The sequence below is a fragment of the Nestor notabilis genome, unplaced genomic scaffold (genome assembly GCF_000696875.1).
Source record: "Nestor notabilis isolate BGI_N333 unplaced genomic scaffold, ASM69687v1 scaffold9202, whole genome shotgun sequence".
Taxonomy (NCBI): Eukaryota; Metazoa; Chordata; class Aves; order Psittaciformes; family Psittacidae; genus Nestor; species Nestor notabilis.
Genome location: NW_009916930.1, coordinates 46,066 through 61,661, shown reverse-complemented (window position 1 = coordinate 61,661; position 15,596 = coordinate 46,066). Strand labels below are relative to the sequence as shown.

The 15,596-nt window shown below is 39.0% G+C and overlaps 1 protein-coding gene across 1 annotated transcript in view; it reads left to right on the top strand.

Annotated features, from left to right (window-relative positions):
* Window positions 1-1,141: 1,141 nt before the first annotated feature.
* The window catches only part of ETV1 (ets variant 1), a 35,329-nt gene continuing 20,874 nt past the window's right edge, over window positions 1,142-15,596 (top strand). Inside the window, exons 1-4 of the mRNA XM_010024832.1 lie at window positions 1,142-1,241; window positions 6,380-6,509; window positions 8,035-8,223; window positions 12,074-12,321. Of these exons, the coding sequence (XP_010023134.1) occupies window positions 1,142-1,241; window positions 6,380-6,509; window positions 8,035-8,223; window positions 12,074-12,321 (667 nt within the window). The remainder of the gene's footprint in view (window positions 1,242-6,379; window positions 6,510-8,034; window positions 8,224-12,073; window positions 12,322-15,596) is intronic.

Genomic DNA, 15,596 nt, shown 5'->3' with positions numbered 1-15,596 from the left:
AATATCACTGAGATGAGGGGTGGCAGTGCATTTGCTGTGATACCAGCTATCCTTCATTTTCCTTCCCTTCACTTAAAGCCAGGCCACCATATAGGAAAGAACTAGCTTTTTGCACAGTGCACTTACATCTTATTCCTTCTGCATGCTGCTTCCCCATTTTCTCCCCGGTTACGTATATGCATTTGAAGAAGAAAAAGCTTACTGGCCTTTATGGTATTACACATATTTTGACCATACGTAATGTATCATCGCAGAGGCATGCTTGCACATTCGGTATGGTTACTTCCATTTCACTCCGTCTGCACACACACAAACACCCAGGCACAAATGCAGACTGTTTCAGGTGAGTGGTCACCATGCAGTGAGACTAGATGGAGGCCAATTGTCTGTAGGGCCAAATTCTGCCTCTCAAGCAAGTTCTAGTTTTCTAGATGCAGCCATAGGATGGAGATTATGCACGTTGAAAAGCTACCTCACAGGATTGCTTAAATTCCCCCCTGCCCCATTCCTCCTTATCTAGCAGCTTTCGTTTGTGAGGGACGGAAAGTTCAGGTCTCTTGTCTATGTTCATATGTTCAGTTTTTATATAAACTGCCAGGATAGTCTCTGAAACCACAGTCATGATACATCTCTGTGTGTCACATATCCAATTTGTGACCAGCTTCTTCCAGTACCTGGCAGAGAGCAGGACTTAAATGAAATCCAGTTGACTGGAGTTCAGCTAAAATCTGATAGAGGTGATTTGATAGATCAAATGGTTGAAGAACTTGGTGGAGTCAGTGCAGATATAATCTGTTCAGCCACTTTTAAATCAGTCCACAGTCTTCAAGTCTTGATCATCTTTGCCACTGTTGCAGTAGTCAGGAACAAAAGGTTTTTTTGCCATTGCCTAGGCAAGAGATTGCCTGGGGTGAAAGCAGTCACAGACCTTGCCTCAGTTATCCATGCTTGCGGTCAGTTCTGTCTTCAGCTGTTGCAGTGGTCTGTGCGTGCAGGCTTTAGTTCAAAATCACTGGGAACAGTTTAGCTGGAAAGACTCAGTTACCAGCCTCTACTGTCTTTCCATTCTCCTACCTCTCTTCATCTGTCACCTCTCCAACATAATATTTTTATTTCAGTATTTGTTATTATACGAGGTTGCATGCCGCATTCAGCTGCAGCAGCAGTAACCTCCAGAGTAGAAGGAATGGTCGGCAGAGTCTGGCACCTGCTTCAGCTAATTCCTCCTGTGCATCTCAAAGGTTAGCGGCAGAATTTCTCATCTTAATGTATAGTGGAATGAAACGGAAAGAGCATCCTGCTTTTGCATCCCCTTGTCTTTAATCAAATGCCTGTTAAATGGTTGTTGAAATTCAGAGTGTAACTCTCTACAAAAGTCTGTAGCTCAAATCATAATGATCTAGAAATAAATAATCAATAGATAGCCTCCAGAATGCAGAAAGCTATTGTTCCACAAGTTAAACACACATTTTTGAAACCTCTTCAGAAAATATGTGTAAAGCCTGGCATTCCCACCTAAATACATTCTAATGACCTAGGAGGTCATTAGAAAATACTTAGTTTTGTAGCTCATTGCATCAGCTATGCAAATACCTATACTGAATGTAAGGCTCAAATGTTAAGTAAGTGTTTCAGAAATAGAGCATTTCAGGCCTCGTATGAACCCACAATATTGTCTTTGGATTTTTTTAAAATGCTTACTAATAAGAGCACCGAGGTCATTACTATCATCTGAGAAGTAACCAGCACTTTACCCTCCTTAAATGAACCCTGTAATAAACTGTACCTTTATTGAAAGTGGATTTTTTTTTATTAAAATGCCTACCTGTTGTATTTGCAGCATAAATAATTTGTTTGAATCATCAGGTGAGTGCTGTTAAGTTATAGTGAGCGAGGAAAATTGCAAAAACACAAATTAGGGTCCCTGTCCTTAAGTGTATTTCAGTTTGCATTTTGATAGCAGTTTAGAAATGTTATCGCCTGTTTTGTCACAGACATAATTCACATCTTTCTTCAGGCACTGTAAACAAGAGAAATGGTTTAATGGCTCCATAAAAGGCACTCTGTGCTGATAGCTGAGATTAGACCCTTTAGTAATGGATTTTTGTGTGTTGGGGGAAGGGGAGGGCTTGGCAGAGGTAAATGTACTGGAAAAGAATCTTGGAGAGACTGATGTATCTGAAGTGCCTGCTGCATTTCTGTGTGTATTGGGAGATAGATTTAAAGTGTGACAGTGTTGGCTTTATCAGTGCAGGGGCCTTTTCTTGCTTTTGAAATTTTACCAAGTACTACTTGGGTCACCTCAATCAGGCTAGCACCTGGAGTTTTAGTGGTATTAATGTAAATGTTTTTACATCTTTTCTGTCTTTTCATCTTGCTGTTAAGAAAATCAAATCACCTCTATTTAAATGTGTTCAAGAAATCTGTCTAAACTAACATTGCCCATTAACAGTTTTGCCTCAGTAGATCATAAAAATGAGATAGTTTATTTACTATATCAGGTTTAGAGAGTGATTTGAGAGCATAAATGTGAAAAGCAGTTCAGAACCATGGAGCAGAAATGTTCTGGCCATGACTTACTAGGACTTGCTTTTACTTTCTTTTCTCTCAGATACATAAAGTCCTTGAACTTAATACATGTAAATGTAGTATCACTTATCAGACATCAGAGTTTACTAGCACAAGTAATGTTGCTGCTGTCAGTTGATTTTTACCATATAATAAATGCTCTGGCCTTAGAAGTGTTGATAAAAACACATCTTTGTCTCTTTGATCAGTGGAGTCAAAATTGCCTGCCATTAGTCAGTAACACTGAATTTTCAGTAATATTTCATGCCTTTTAAAAATGTGCTTAAATTAATTCTTCTTCAGAAAATAGAATCAGATTTTATTTTGTCTTGTAGGCAGGAATCTGAAGTTTGAAAATTATAACTTTTTGCTAAAGCAGAAATTATTTCCAGTTTCATGTAAAATATTCTTTGTTTCTTCTTCATATTGAACAATCGTTTCTTGAATTGAAAAATGTTTTAAACTATTGCTTTTGTATTTGATGCAGTGCATTTCTGGGGCTTTCTCAAAAGAAGTAGTTCAGTTCTACCTGTTTCTCAGGCTAGAAAATATACAAAACAGTCCCCTCTGAAACAAAATGATTCCTCCTTTAAATTCAGAGTTCTTAATAAAATGGATAAAATTGTTTAGGATTAGGCTGTTGACAGATAGCAAAGGAGAAGGGCACTTCAGAATGAGGGGTAGCAAGTTTCACTCTGTGTTTTTGCGTGTTCTGTGTGAGTTTGTCTTTGTGGGGACATCATTATTGTTTTGTATAAAATCTAGGTCTGTACAACAGCACTTTATGCATAACATGCAAGCCATCTTACTCTGCAGATACAGATACATTTACACACAGAGAATATGCATACAGTAAAGTATTATACCTTAATCAATTTGCTACAGATGGTAGCAGTCCTTCTGCTTGTCTTGTATCTGCATGTTGGCTTCGAAGAAGCTCCAGACAGGGTCTGCGGATTGAGTCCGTTCTGATACCGATAAGCCTGACTTTCCCCAGTAGCTGAGATGAGGTGTTGAAGCCATCCATCTAAATATACGTTGTAAGATTGTTTGTCTTTCAAGTTTGGAGGTAGTTATCTGTAAGTAATCACTCGGGATGAAATCTTGGCCTTTGGTCACTTCTTAATAAGATCGTTATTAAGGCAGAGTGCCCGTTACTTTAATAGGGTTGAGACTCTGTTCTGGGGTTAAGTTAAATGAATTTGCCATCAGGAAGAAAGAAGTGCTGGGGAGCTGGTTGTTTGAAATGTCATTTTGTTAATTTGGATGTGTTGGTAGCTTGGTATGCTGCACTAAAATTAGATTGTATAAATAAGCAACCTTGCTCTCCTCAAAATAAAACAGATTGAAAACAATATAAAATTGAGCTTAGCAAAACGGTGTATGTTTCAAATCTGTTTTAGTAGGTGCACTATGAGTGCCACACTAAAATGAAGAGTGATAGGTGGAGGGTTTCAGTGATGATACGAGAACCGTTTTGAATGTTTGAAATTTTAGTGTTGGAATAAGTCTGTCATCTTCAGCCACACTTAAGATGTGGTTTGAAAGGTCAAGTATCCTTCAAAAAAGCTCCCCCAAAATGCAGTAAGCATTTTTCTCAGGCTGGCTTTTTTCCTTTCTGCCTCTAAAAGTGTACACTCAAGGAGTTACAGATAAAGCTTAGTGTGGTGACTGCGTCAGGGGACTGCCTGAGGAAGGCTTTAAATTTTACAGCTACATTATCTTTCTGGCCCTAGTTAAGATAAAGATCTAATATAAAATCACTTTGGACTGTAATGCTTTCCCTAAATGAAACGAAGGTGTTAACCTACTTGATTTGATACACTTTACCCTAGCTTATAAAGCTGGAAGGAAGGTGAGGTAAACTTTAATTAAAACTACAGCACAGATGCCTTCTAGCACTGTGCCCTGTACCTTGCTAGGACTGTACAGTAAGCAAAATAAAATGTACCTCGCAGCCGAGGCAGCAGGCTGGAGCCGTGTTCAGTGAAAGTAATTTAATTAGTGTTGATCATGACTCCAGATGATGGTGATTTGATAAGGAATAATTTAGTACTTAACAGCCTTTTACATGCACCAACTCCATGTGGGAAGGTAAAGCAAATTGCACAAAATGAATGTGCTGCTTTCACTTGTGCCTGTGCCAGTGAGCTGGAAAACTGCCTGTTAGCAGACGTTCAGGCTCTCAGCGCTGTGATGAAATACCCAGCCAGTTCTCCACACAGGGCTGTGGTGTGGGAGTCTCTGTACTCCCGTTATTTAAAAATAAATAAGGGAAGTAATTTTTCATAACAGATTAACTCCGAGGAAGTAGCAAAGTTAAAATAAAAAAAAAAAAAAAAATTAAAAGATAGAGCAGCATGTGGCCTTTGTGCAATTATGTGATACTGTCTTTAAAAAAAGTCTTGTTGCAGTCATGTTTTAATTCTCTGATTGAAGTCAAAGAGATCACCTGCCTTTGTGTCGGACACACCATCCCGGCATTGTGAGGCCCATCATATGCATTAAATGTGCGGCATTTGTTATCTGACCAGGACATGCAAGGAGAGTCAGCAGCAAAAATTCACTAGCAAACACAAAATGAACGATGGGATGTCAGCCTGTTTTGCAGTTATGGTAGAAAGCTGACTGGGTTGCATTGTTAGATTTGAGAATCTTTATCAAAGAAGCCTGTATGGTCTTTTATTTTAGTGCAAATTCAGACAGTTTTACTCAGAAAAAGTTCTTTCCTTGTTGTGACGTTCACTGCTTTTCATCTGTTTCTTAAGTTACTGTGCTGTGCCGTGTGTATTTGTGTACCTGTTTTACTATGCTTTTCCTTTGTAGTCTTTCCAGGTAATTGACTATTATCCATCAAATATAATAGCTCAATAGCAGTCGTAGAGACAATTCTTGTGAGTTTTGTGAAAATATGTGGCTAATAACATAGTGCTATCTTGTGGATGTCTCAGCTGAAAGTCAATAGTAAAAGCTGTCATGTAATAGGATATGAGAGGACCCATTTGTGAAAATGTTTTCTGAATGTTGCCCAACCGTGGGAAAACCCATGGTGAGAATCTGGAATCTAGATCTTACTCACAGATACTTATAAATCAGAGTCTGTTGGTTCTGATGCTCGTTTCTTAGCATTTCATTTACCTTCCCCTCCCCATCAAACACATGTGTATGTATGCAGGTGCATAAGTATCAGAAAATAGTGTGTAACAAACTGTCTTCCCTAAGTTCAGATGCAAGGGAAGGGGCAAGATACTACTTGATGGTGTATAAGAATGTCCTATACAGGGACTGCGTGCACGTATGTGGATTTCCATGGAGGTGCAAGTGTCTGTGTCAGGCTAGAGCGAGATGTTCAAACTATGGTGTTGTGGTGACAGCATCAAAAATTGGTGATAAAAATGGAGTCATTCTTGTGGCATGCTTTGAAGTGAACTCCTATTGCATTTATAGCTAAAAGCTACTTCACTAATATTACTTAGAAACATTTGGTGCTTGGGAAGTATTTTGCCTCTGACAACATTTACAGTAGTTAAGCCAAATATAAGTGGGCTGTTATTTTCCTGCTAATGAGATGGGATCCTGGCCATCTTTCTATTAAACAATAAAAGTGCTAATAGCCAATGCAAAGGATCTCTGGTGTCTATTTTTCAGTTGACACCCAAAGAAATACTTGAAATGTTTATTTCCTGTATTGTTTTTAGTATTACAGTGGTTTAATTAATTATGTGTTTAATTAGCAGTGTCTAGCTTACTTGAGAAAGCTCATTGTTAATATTGTACTTGGGTTTTAATTACATGTTCTTTCACTTTCCAGTGGCTTTTCATGGTCTCCCTGTGAAAATCAAGAAGGAACCCCATAGCCCATGTTCGGAACTTGGCTCCACTTGCAGTCAAGAGCAACCATTCAAGTTCAGTTATGGGGAAAAGTGCCTGTACAATGTCAGGTAAAGCAGTCAGGAGCATGTTTACAGTGAGAACTGCTGAGTTAAATGAGGTCTGACTAAGGAGTAATAAAACCATAGTAGAGATCTTGTAAAAGTTACCTCTTCAGCAGATGACAGACTGATGAGATAATGCATTTAGCTGATGAACACTGATGGAGTTGCTTGCAATTGTATCAAACACATAACCATTTTAAAGCAGCATTTTTCATCAAAATGTGTATTCTCCATTCCTTCTCCATGGGAGATGGCGAGAGTTAAAAAACACAGGGTGCAAGCTTTAAATAGAAGGAAGGAGTGTCTTGTTTTCTGTGAGTTGGGTTGAAAGTACTTTCAAAATGCATTACGCACATTAGGAAAGAGAGAGATCTGTGTAATAGGCAGGAGATTGGCAGGTTTGAGCAACGCATTAGGTATTTGACAAATTTTGCAGATGTTATCTGTGTGTGTTTGTGAGTGATTACTATTTAAAATAGTATTTCATTAGGCTTTCCATCTTTGTTACCTATTCAAAAGCAAGTTGTCTTCTTTTATAGGCATAGATAATAAAGGCTTTATTTATTTGTGGGTGGTGGAGGGGCTTGATATCTCAGCATTCTTTATTGGCTTTCTTCTGGTTTGCACTTACATGTCACTCCTTCCTTTAGTGTCAGCAGTGAAGGGTTTCTTATTGGCATTTCAGTCTGTTTTAGAATCTTTCATCTAGCTTGTGAGTTTTTAGTCTCATTAAAGTAGTACTAAAACTGTTAGCACTTAAAGCATTTACATTTAACTTTTTGGCTATAAAAGGAGTTTAAAAAAAGGCTGGTCACAAAGAAGTAATTTTGATTTCAAAAATTAAAATACATACATTGATAGATATGATGGGTATAGGGTATATGACATAGGCAAGTATGCAAATTTGTGTGAAGTGTCTGCCTAAAAGATCTGCATTTTTCCTGTTTAAAAGGAGGGATGATCTAAGTGTGCTCAGGTCCTTTCCTAATTCAGGACACCTCTGAAAATAGCATCTATATATTTGTAGGACCATTGCTTTATTTCTCTTTGCGAGGCGGGGAGGAGGGATCCTGTCAGGAGAGGCTGCTGTCATCCTAGTGTTGGTAGCTAAGCCAACATACCATTGTTATCCCTTCCCTATAGCTGTATTGTTTTACTGTCTCACTTTGTGGTTTGTGTGAGCTCTAAAAAAGAGTCTTGACAGACACTTCTGGCTCTTCATGCTCTAGTCCAGGTGCTTCTACTTTTATGTATTTTGTATGCCTCCTGTTAGAATGTCACTGTAAGACTGAATCCTTTAAAAATACATATCTGTGCCCTAGAGAAGAAAATGCTGCATAGAACCACTTGCCTCTAGCATTTTTTCTGTGCTTATAGTACTGTAAAATAGAGAATTCTTCTGCCCCAGACTGATAAATGAAAAGCTTATAAATATGTTTGTTTTTTTCTCATTATAGATAATACTTTTTCTTTTTTCTTTTTTCCATCAGAGAAAATAACCTGACCATTTTTCCCCTTGTCTTACTGATAGTGCCTATGATCAGAAGCCACAAGTGGGAATGAGGCCCTCCAACCCACCGACGCCATCCAGCACTCCTGTGTCACCACTGCACCATGCCTCCCCAAACTCAGCTCAGACTCCTAAACCTGACCGGGTTTTTGCTACCCATCTCCCTCCATCCCAGTCCATTCAAGAAAACAGCTTCCCTATGGACCACAGGTAAAACACAAAGCACGTGAAGAACCCGTATAGAAAGTGTTTCAATTGTGGATGCAAGTCTCTTATATAGGGTAGCACTGGCTTCCTGCCCACAGCTGTTCCCTTTTGGTTTGGGGGATCAAGGTGAAAACCAGCAAGGTTCAGATTGTCAGAAATACGTGTGTTTTACGGAAGGCTGGCACCCGGCTTAGTGCACTTAAGGAGTTCATATTGGCAGTGGCAGTGTTTTAATGACCTGCTGCTTTTGTCTGGTGAGGGTGATTACAGGGTGCTAGATAATCTCATCTAGGCTCCCTTTCCCATGAAAGATTGGGCCAGATGGCCTTTCAAGGTCCCTTCCAACCTGGGTTAGTCTATGATTCTGTGATTCAGTTGAGACTACTAAGCCCTACGAGGTAACGAAGTTACTAGCAGACATGATCCTGGCTATAAATATCTGGCCTCTTGCTAAGCAATTCACATATCTAAGAGATAAGTGTCCATGTTACCTTACTGCTTCAGAATATTCTCTGGAAGGGTGGATCATTTTTCCAACCCCTTTTGAAATGTAGCATTTCAGACAAACTAAGATGCCAGCATAAACTGTGCTTAAATAACATTAGTCTGAGTAAAAGCCACAAGAGCTAGAGACTAGAATTAAAGTTTAAACTGTCCTTAAGTCACCCTGTTTTGTTTTGATATGTTAGAAATCCCCAGACAACTGGCTGTCTGTCTTAGCTCAGTTGTGCAACAGGTAGCTCAGTGGATTTCCCTGATTTTTGAGACCAAGCACTTGTTTGTGGAATTCTGTTTATCCTCACTTTTATCACATTAACCTGTTTTGTCAGCTGTGTTGCATGATTGCTCTGAGCATGTAAAATTTTAGCTGTATGTAAAGAGATATATATGTTCAGAAACTGGGCTTAGCTCTTGAACATCAGCAGATTAAGAAGCACCTGAAAAGAGAACCACAGTTGCTGGGAGTGCAATTTGCAAGCTTCTGCTCTAATAAGGGCTGTTATTTCCAGGAGTTTGTGCAGATCACTTCTGAAGGGGGTTCCTAAGGCTTATGTTGCTGTTTTGTGCTCTGCTAAGATAGTTTTAAATACCACTCAAGGTTTTCTACAAGCCATTCTGGCAGTGAAGAAACACTGAATCGTCCCCTTCAGCTGCAATAGTCACCATCTTTCCCCTCTCTCCCTCTTCACTGTGGACTGTGGTCTAACCACGCAGGCCCCCAGTTGAAGCCAGGCAGTTGTTTTGATTATAGGATGGTGGATAAATGTGTTTCTGTACATACACCAAAGCCAAGTTGTCAGGAGACTGATATCTCCAGAAGCTAAATGGCTTCTGTGCCGAGAGTAACAGTAAGATTTCTCAGATGAAAAAGTCTTGTGTTTTGGAGCAACTTGTGAAGAGAGTACTGGAGCTATATGTCAGCTCTAATGTGAGTATTTATAGAGATTTGCATACACCTTAGTGTATTTTTCTATACACATAGCACTTGCTCTGCACAAGCTTTGTAAGCTCTTTTCACGATCCCTCTCACCCCCGTGTTTGATATTCATGTTCCTTAGGGCATTTTGCACTAGTTTCCCCTCTGTAAAAGAACATCATGTGTTTGAGTCAAAATAGCTGACTCAGGCGAAAGAAATCTATTTTTTTCTCCTTTTTTAAAGAAAGGTACAATTGTAAGATATTTTTCCCGTTTTTCTTATTTATTTTGAATCTTCTTACTTCCAGGTTGAAGTAAATGCGTGCTTCATATTTTTGCGAAATTGAAATCTTCCCAATTTACAAGGTGATATGCTACTACAATGAGTGTATTCAGAAAATGTCATGTAAACAAATGACCTACCTGCGTGAGTTCATATATAAATCTGTAACTCAGGACATATTTCTTTAGAACATGCATTGGTGGCACAAGATAGCATTAATATCTAGAACATACAGCCCATACATCTTCATACAGGGCATGAATTTATGAACGATAAGTGGTCCTAACAAGTACCAACAGGAATCAAATCCACTTGTATAAACAAATGGCTTGATTCCATACAAAGCTTCCAGTACAACAAGTATTATTAACTTCCTTTGAGGCTTTGTGAGTGCGCCTGTTTCTTATTTTAACTTCAAGTTGCAATTTTCTGATTCACTCCTTGACAGTTCTTAATGATAATTTCTGCTTCTTTTTTTGGCTAATGAAAAAAGGAAAAGAGGGAAATGAATGCAGTGCCAGTCAGCCTAACTGTTTCATAATACATTTGAGTTTCTAAGTTTATTTTCTGCAGGTGTAGGTGGAATTGCAAAACCCAATGCTACAGTGCAGTACTCTTTCTACTGCAAAATATTATATTATATTATATTACAGCAGCAGTTAAAAAAAAAATAAAACTGTCTCCACTACTACACTGTAATAGTTTCTGTAGCTCCCACGGTATTTGTAATTAAGCTATGATAGTAACTATTTGTCAGACCAAGTTCAGAGCAGTATTATGACAGCTGTTAGTAGAGTTTAAATTGTTTCAGAAGCACGTACTGCATGTGAGTTGGTAGTCAAGGATTGTGTTGCCTGTGCAATCAAACCCCTGCATTCTTCTTCACTCACCCAATTTTCTCCAAGAGAATGTCTGCTTTTGCTTGTGTGAACCAAACTTTGTTCAGATCCAGAGTACAGGGAGCTGAAGAATGATCAGTTCACTTACAGAGAAAGGCACAGGGTTGAGGTGTTGGTTGGTTGGTTGGTTTGGGGTTCTTTTTTATTGTTTGTTTGTTTTAAAGTGTCTTGTCCATGATGAGTAATAGCAGGACTAGTAGGCAGTTTGTTGTAAGAAAGTTGCATCTACTGTGGTTTAGTGCAGACACAGTATTACTGCAGTGATGGTTACCATTGCTGTGATAATCTGCCGGAGATGACAGGAGGACTTTGTGCTGTGGATCAGGGCATTCTTCTCTATGCTTCTGAACCAGCAGATATCCAAGTAATGACATTCAGGCCTTTTAGTTCAGGTAGATATGTCTTATGGAAGGAAAAAAGAAGCTCAGTTTCTTGAGTAGTCTTGCATGTAAATGATGTTAATTTAAAAGTGAATTCTTCAGTCTACTGAAGAGCATTTGGGAGTAGTGGGTGGCAGCGTGGCTTGTATGGATTACTTCTTTCATGTAGAAATGACCAAGGGAATAAATTAAGGCAGGAGGGGAATTATTAGGCATTGTTTCTCTTAGCGAAAGTTTGCACCCTCTCCTTTTGCTGGGGTGCTTACATTCCCTTCCCGTTAGAGCTGGAATGCAGTGCCAGCCTTGCAAGTAGATCTCCTGCAGCGCTATCCCCGAGAGGACAGAACTGTGGACTTTCACCCTGGAATGGTTCCAGATGTTACGGCAGACAGTGCTCTTTGTTCAGAACATTTGTTGTGGTCAGAATGGTTTCTGTGTAACAATAAGAATGGTAAGAATAAGTTAAGAGCATGCGTAGTATGTTGCTAATGCTTGTGAGAGAACACAAAACACTGCCCAAGCCTCCTTTGTCTTACTATGGTAGGACATAGTCAGAAAATGTCAGTCGTTCTACTGGTTTGAATCTGGTGCATTTCCTGTTTGCCTCTTCTGTTGAGAGAAGATACTAAAAGCCAAATGAATGGTGGTGGGGACAGGTCGTAGAGTGGGTATTAATAGGTGGACTTTTTTGCTTCTTTGCTTGTTGCTGTTCTGCAATGCAAATGGTTCTGATGGGAGCACTTGGCATGTTCATAAGCAAATTGTTTGGTACTGAGAAAGTGATACAGCCACTAATCATGACCTGTGATGATCTTTGCAAAATGGAATGTAACTCAAGTCCTTTACATGACCTCTCCTCTAACTTGTGTCCTAGATTTCGCCGCCAGCTCTCTGAACCTTGCAATTCTTTCCCACCTTTGCCTGCAATGCCAAGGGAAGGACGTCCAATATATCAGCGCCAGATGTCTGAGCCGAACATCCCCTTCCCACCTCAAGGTTTTAAGCAGGAGTACCACGATCCAGTTTATGAACACAACGCTATGGTTGGCAGTGCAGCCAGTCAAAATTTTCCCCCTCCTCTGATGATTAAACAGGAACCTAGAGATTTTGCATATGATTCAGGTAGGTGAGACTCTCCTTTAGTTCTGCATAGTAAAGTAATGTATGAATCTAAGCCAGTGCTATTGATGTTTTGATCGTACAAATTGAAACTTGCTTTTTTGGCTTGTAAGTCTTCCAGAGTAAATTATGTCCGAGATAGCTTACACAATAGTATGATTGCTACATAGTAGTGTAACTTGTGCTGCCATTGCTTGCTCTGTAAAGGATTTCATTTTCCAGAACCCTCTGTCCAGAAAGCGCACAGTTTAAGAAAACCAGAGAAGTAAAAATCATGGGTGCAAAATTGAGTTTTGCTTAAGAGGGGGTATGTTCTGTATTCTCTCATCTGTGACCTCTGTATTTGTGTGCTCCATTTTTATGAGCTTTTTCATTTGTCTGCTAGAAATAGAGGACTCTTTCTCCTCTTGCTTGCACTACTTTAAATCAGGAGTAACTCCGCTGAAGTGGGGTTTATACAGCTATAAAACCAATGAGGGAGAAGAATCAGCCAAATTGGTGTCAGCTTCTCAGTTTGTGCATACTGCTGTGTTTTGTGGAGGTGCATAATCTGTGATGCCAGGTTGCTGATGTAGAGAATACGCTGTTGCTATTAATAATGTTTATTATGATTGTGGCAACTGGAATGGAGCCTTATTGCTCTATGGACAGTATAAAACAGGAGGCAGTGGCAGAGCCTGCTCTCAATAGCTTCTGGTCAAAATAGAAAAGATGAGCGATAGAAAGGATGAAAACATAAATCGAGGGAATAACATTGTAAATGTTTGCTGTAATTTAAACATAATATTGATATTATACTTGGGAAAAGAGAGAGAAGTAGGGAAGCAAAAAAGGAGTTTAGGAATGAGTACCAAGTAGCAAGGAGAAGGCGGCTGGAATGGTGTTTTGGAGAGAAGCTGAGATTATAACAGCATGGAGTGGGCTAGGTGGGGTAAACAGTTACTCAGTATGGAGTGAAGAAAATGCAATCAAAACACGTTTTTCAGTTTTAGTGTAAGTGATTTCTGCAGCCTCTGCTCAGTCTTTGCCTCTGTCCTGCTCTGTGTAAGCTACACTGTTGAAAGGGAGGGATTTCAGTGAGTTCTTATGGTGCTTCTGGAGGAGGGTACCTTGCTTTTGTACACTTGTATGCTGAGTTGGGCAGGGAGAATGGGTGGTCCTGTCTGACCTCAGTCTGACTCTTCTTCTGGGTGCTGCAGTACCTGCAGTGCTTTCCTGCTGGTTCAGTCTCTGCCTAGATGCTTTCACTGTTAATTTGACAAAAGCTACATGGTAGCTGAGTTGAGGTCTCCTTTGAAAGTTTAGCCCATGACAGACTATATTGCAATTTGATACAGTCTAGAACTGGCTTTTGTTGTCTTTTCTGTAGCTAACCTAACATTTTCTTTCTAGTGGGCTGTTTTGTGGTATCATTAATGTAAAGTGCTCATTTTAGAGTTGACTTCAATGTTAGAACGGGAATCTGGAAAGTAGAGCTGCTTTCTCCTTTCTTATTCTGGACAAGCAAGGAACCAATCTTTAAGTAATTTGAGTTAGGCCAACACCGGGAGGGGACTGGGGTATATTTCCAAGCTGAAATATAAGACAAGATGAAGATGAGTTCAGATTACAAGGATCAAATCTAAACCTCCACCCGTTTATTGATGAAGGTTCTGAGATACGTGTCTTTGGCAGTTGTGTATCTTTAGTCTTACAGAACAGCATGGGAGAGACTGCCTAGTTAATGTGGCAGTAGATAAATAGGGGACTGCAGCTTCAGGCACTGCCAGTCCCTTGCAACCTTCACAAGCGCTGTTATTCATCCTTCTAAATTAAAGGGTGAAAAAAAGCCCTTTGTAAGCATGCTTCATATTTTGCTAGGAAGTGGGATCTCCTTATTGCATGCTATTTCAAGTCTGGGTTGGCTGCTAGCATTTATTTTTCTTTGGAATATTCTTTATGGAAAAAAGCAGGAAATTTTATTCTAAAAGGAAGATGTGAAAACTTTTATCCAATCCTGTCATACCTTTCTATTTCCTTTTTTTTTTTCGTGCCAGCAAGATCAACATTCCACTTTATAGTAATGACGTTCAAGCAAAATTGTTGTTTCTTTTGTTGATGAATAATTAGGTTTTAAAAATGTAATAGCTGTGTAACCAGTGGTCATGAAAAATTAATCTGTTGGTATCAGGAAGTACTTTTATTGGCCTCAGAATCACTGCATTTAAGTTGACACATCTGTACACTCCATAAATTGCAGTCAACAACTGTGGTCTGTTGATATTTTGTCTTGTTACCATCTGTTCCCTAGAAACCATCATTTTCCATCCTTGCTAAGAGTATGTTAAATAACCCCTTAGGAAACATAATGTATTTGTCACTGAATCATTGATTTAATTTTTCACCTATGGATGTTCAGGGAAGGAGGAATGCCAGAGTGAAAAGTCTTTTTTTGTGTGATATTTTATTGCAGCTCAACTAAGAATATAGAAACGTATTTAAAAAGTTCATTGTAATACACCAAGATGTTCCTTTTGGGATGTTTCTGAAAGAGCCTCATAAAAGTTCATTGCTTTTGTGCACTATACTTTTATATTTTGTGGAAGCTGGTGAATGAAAAGCATTATTATGGGATGATTATAACTCTATTCAAACATGACATTAATTATGACATGGGAAATGGCAGATCAATTAGTTGTAATTGTAATTGCAGGTATGCAATTTCTATTGCAGAATGTTTGAGATAATGGAAAAAGAAAAATGTCAACAGAGTAGAAGCTTCTCCTTATATGTCCACACTTCTAGAAGTCACAGTGCATCATACATGTTCAATCAGACTTTATTTTCTGCCATGGATGTTTTTTCTTTCCCCAAAGGCTGCCAGTAGAATACATTTAGTACTTGATGCTGTATCTAGCAACTTTAAGCACAAAGATGCAGCCAGAGACATGCAGTGCTTTGAGATTTTGCATCATTAATGAGCATACTCCAGGAGGTTTCCCAGGATCTTTGTTCAGAAGGGCTAATAGTGGGCATTCTTGTATGGTTAGCATTTCTAAGAATTAAGTTCATGTATTCAGGTACTTCAACAAAAAGGCCAAACTTGAGATACTCCATCTATTCTGGGCTTTATTTTTATGCAGGTCCTTTTCAGGCTTGATCTTCCCTACTTAATGTAGTGCATTTGCAAATAGACTAAGATATGACTCTCAATATGCGTGTATCAATCAATATTAAAAATCTAGTTTTAAAATGACAAATTATTAAGTTTATATCTCAGGTTTATTTTTACCAATGGA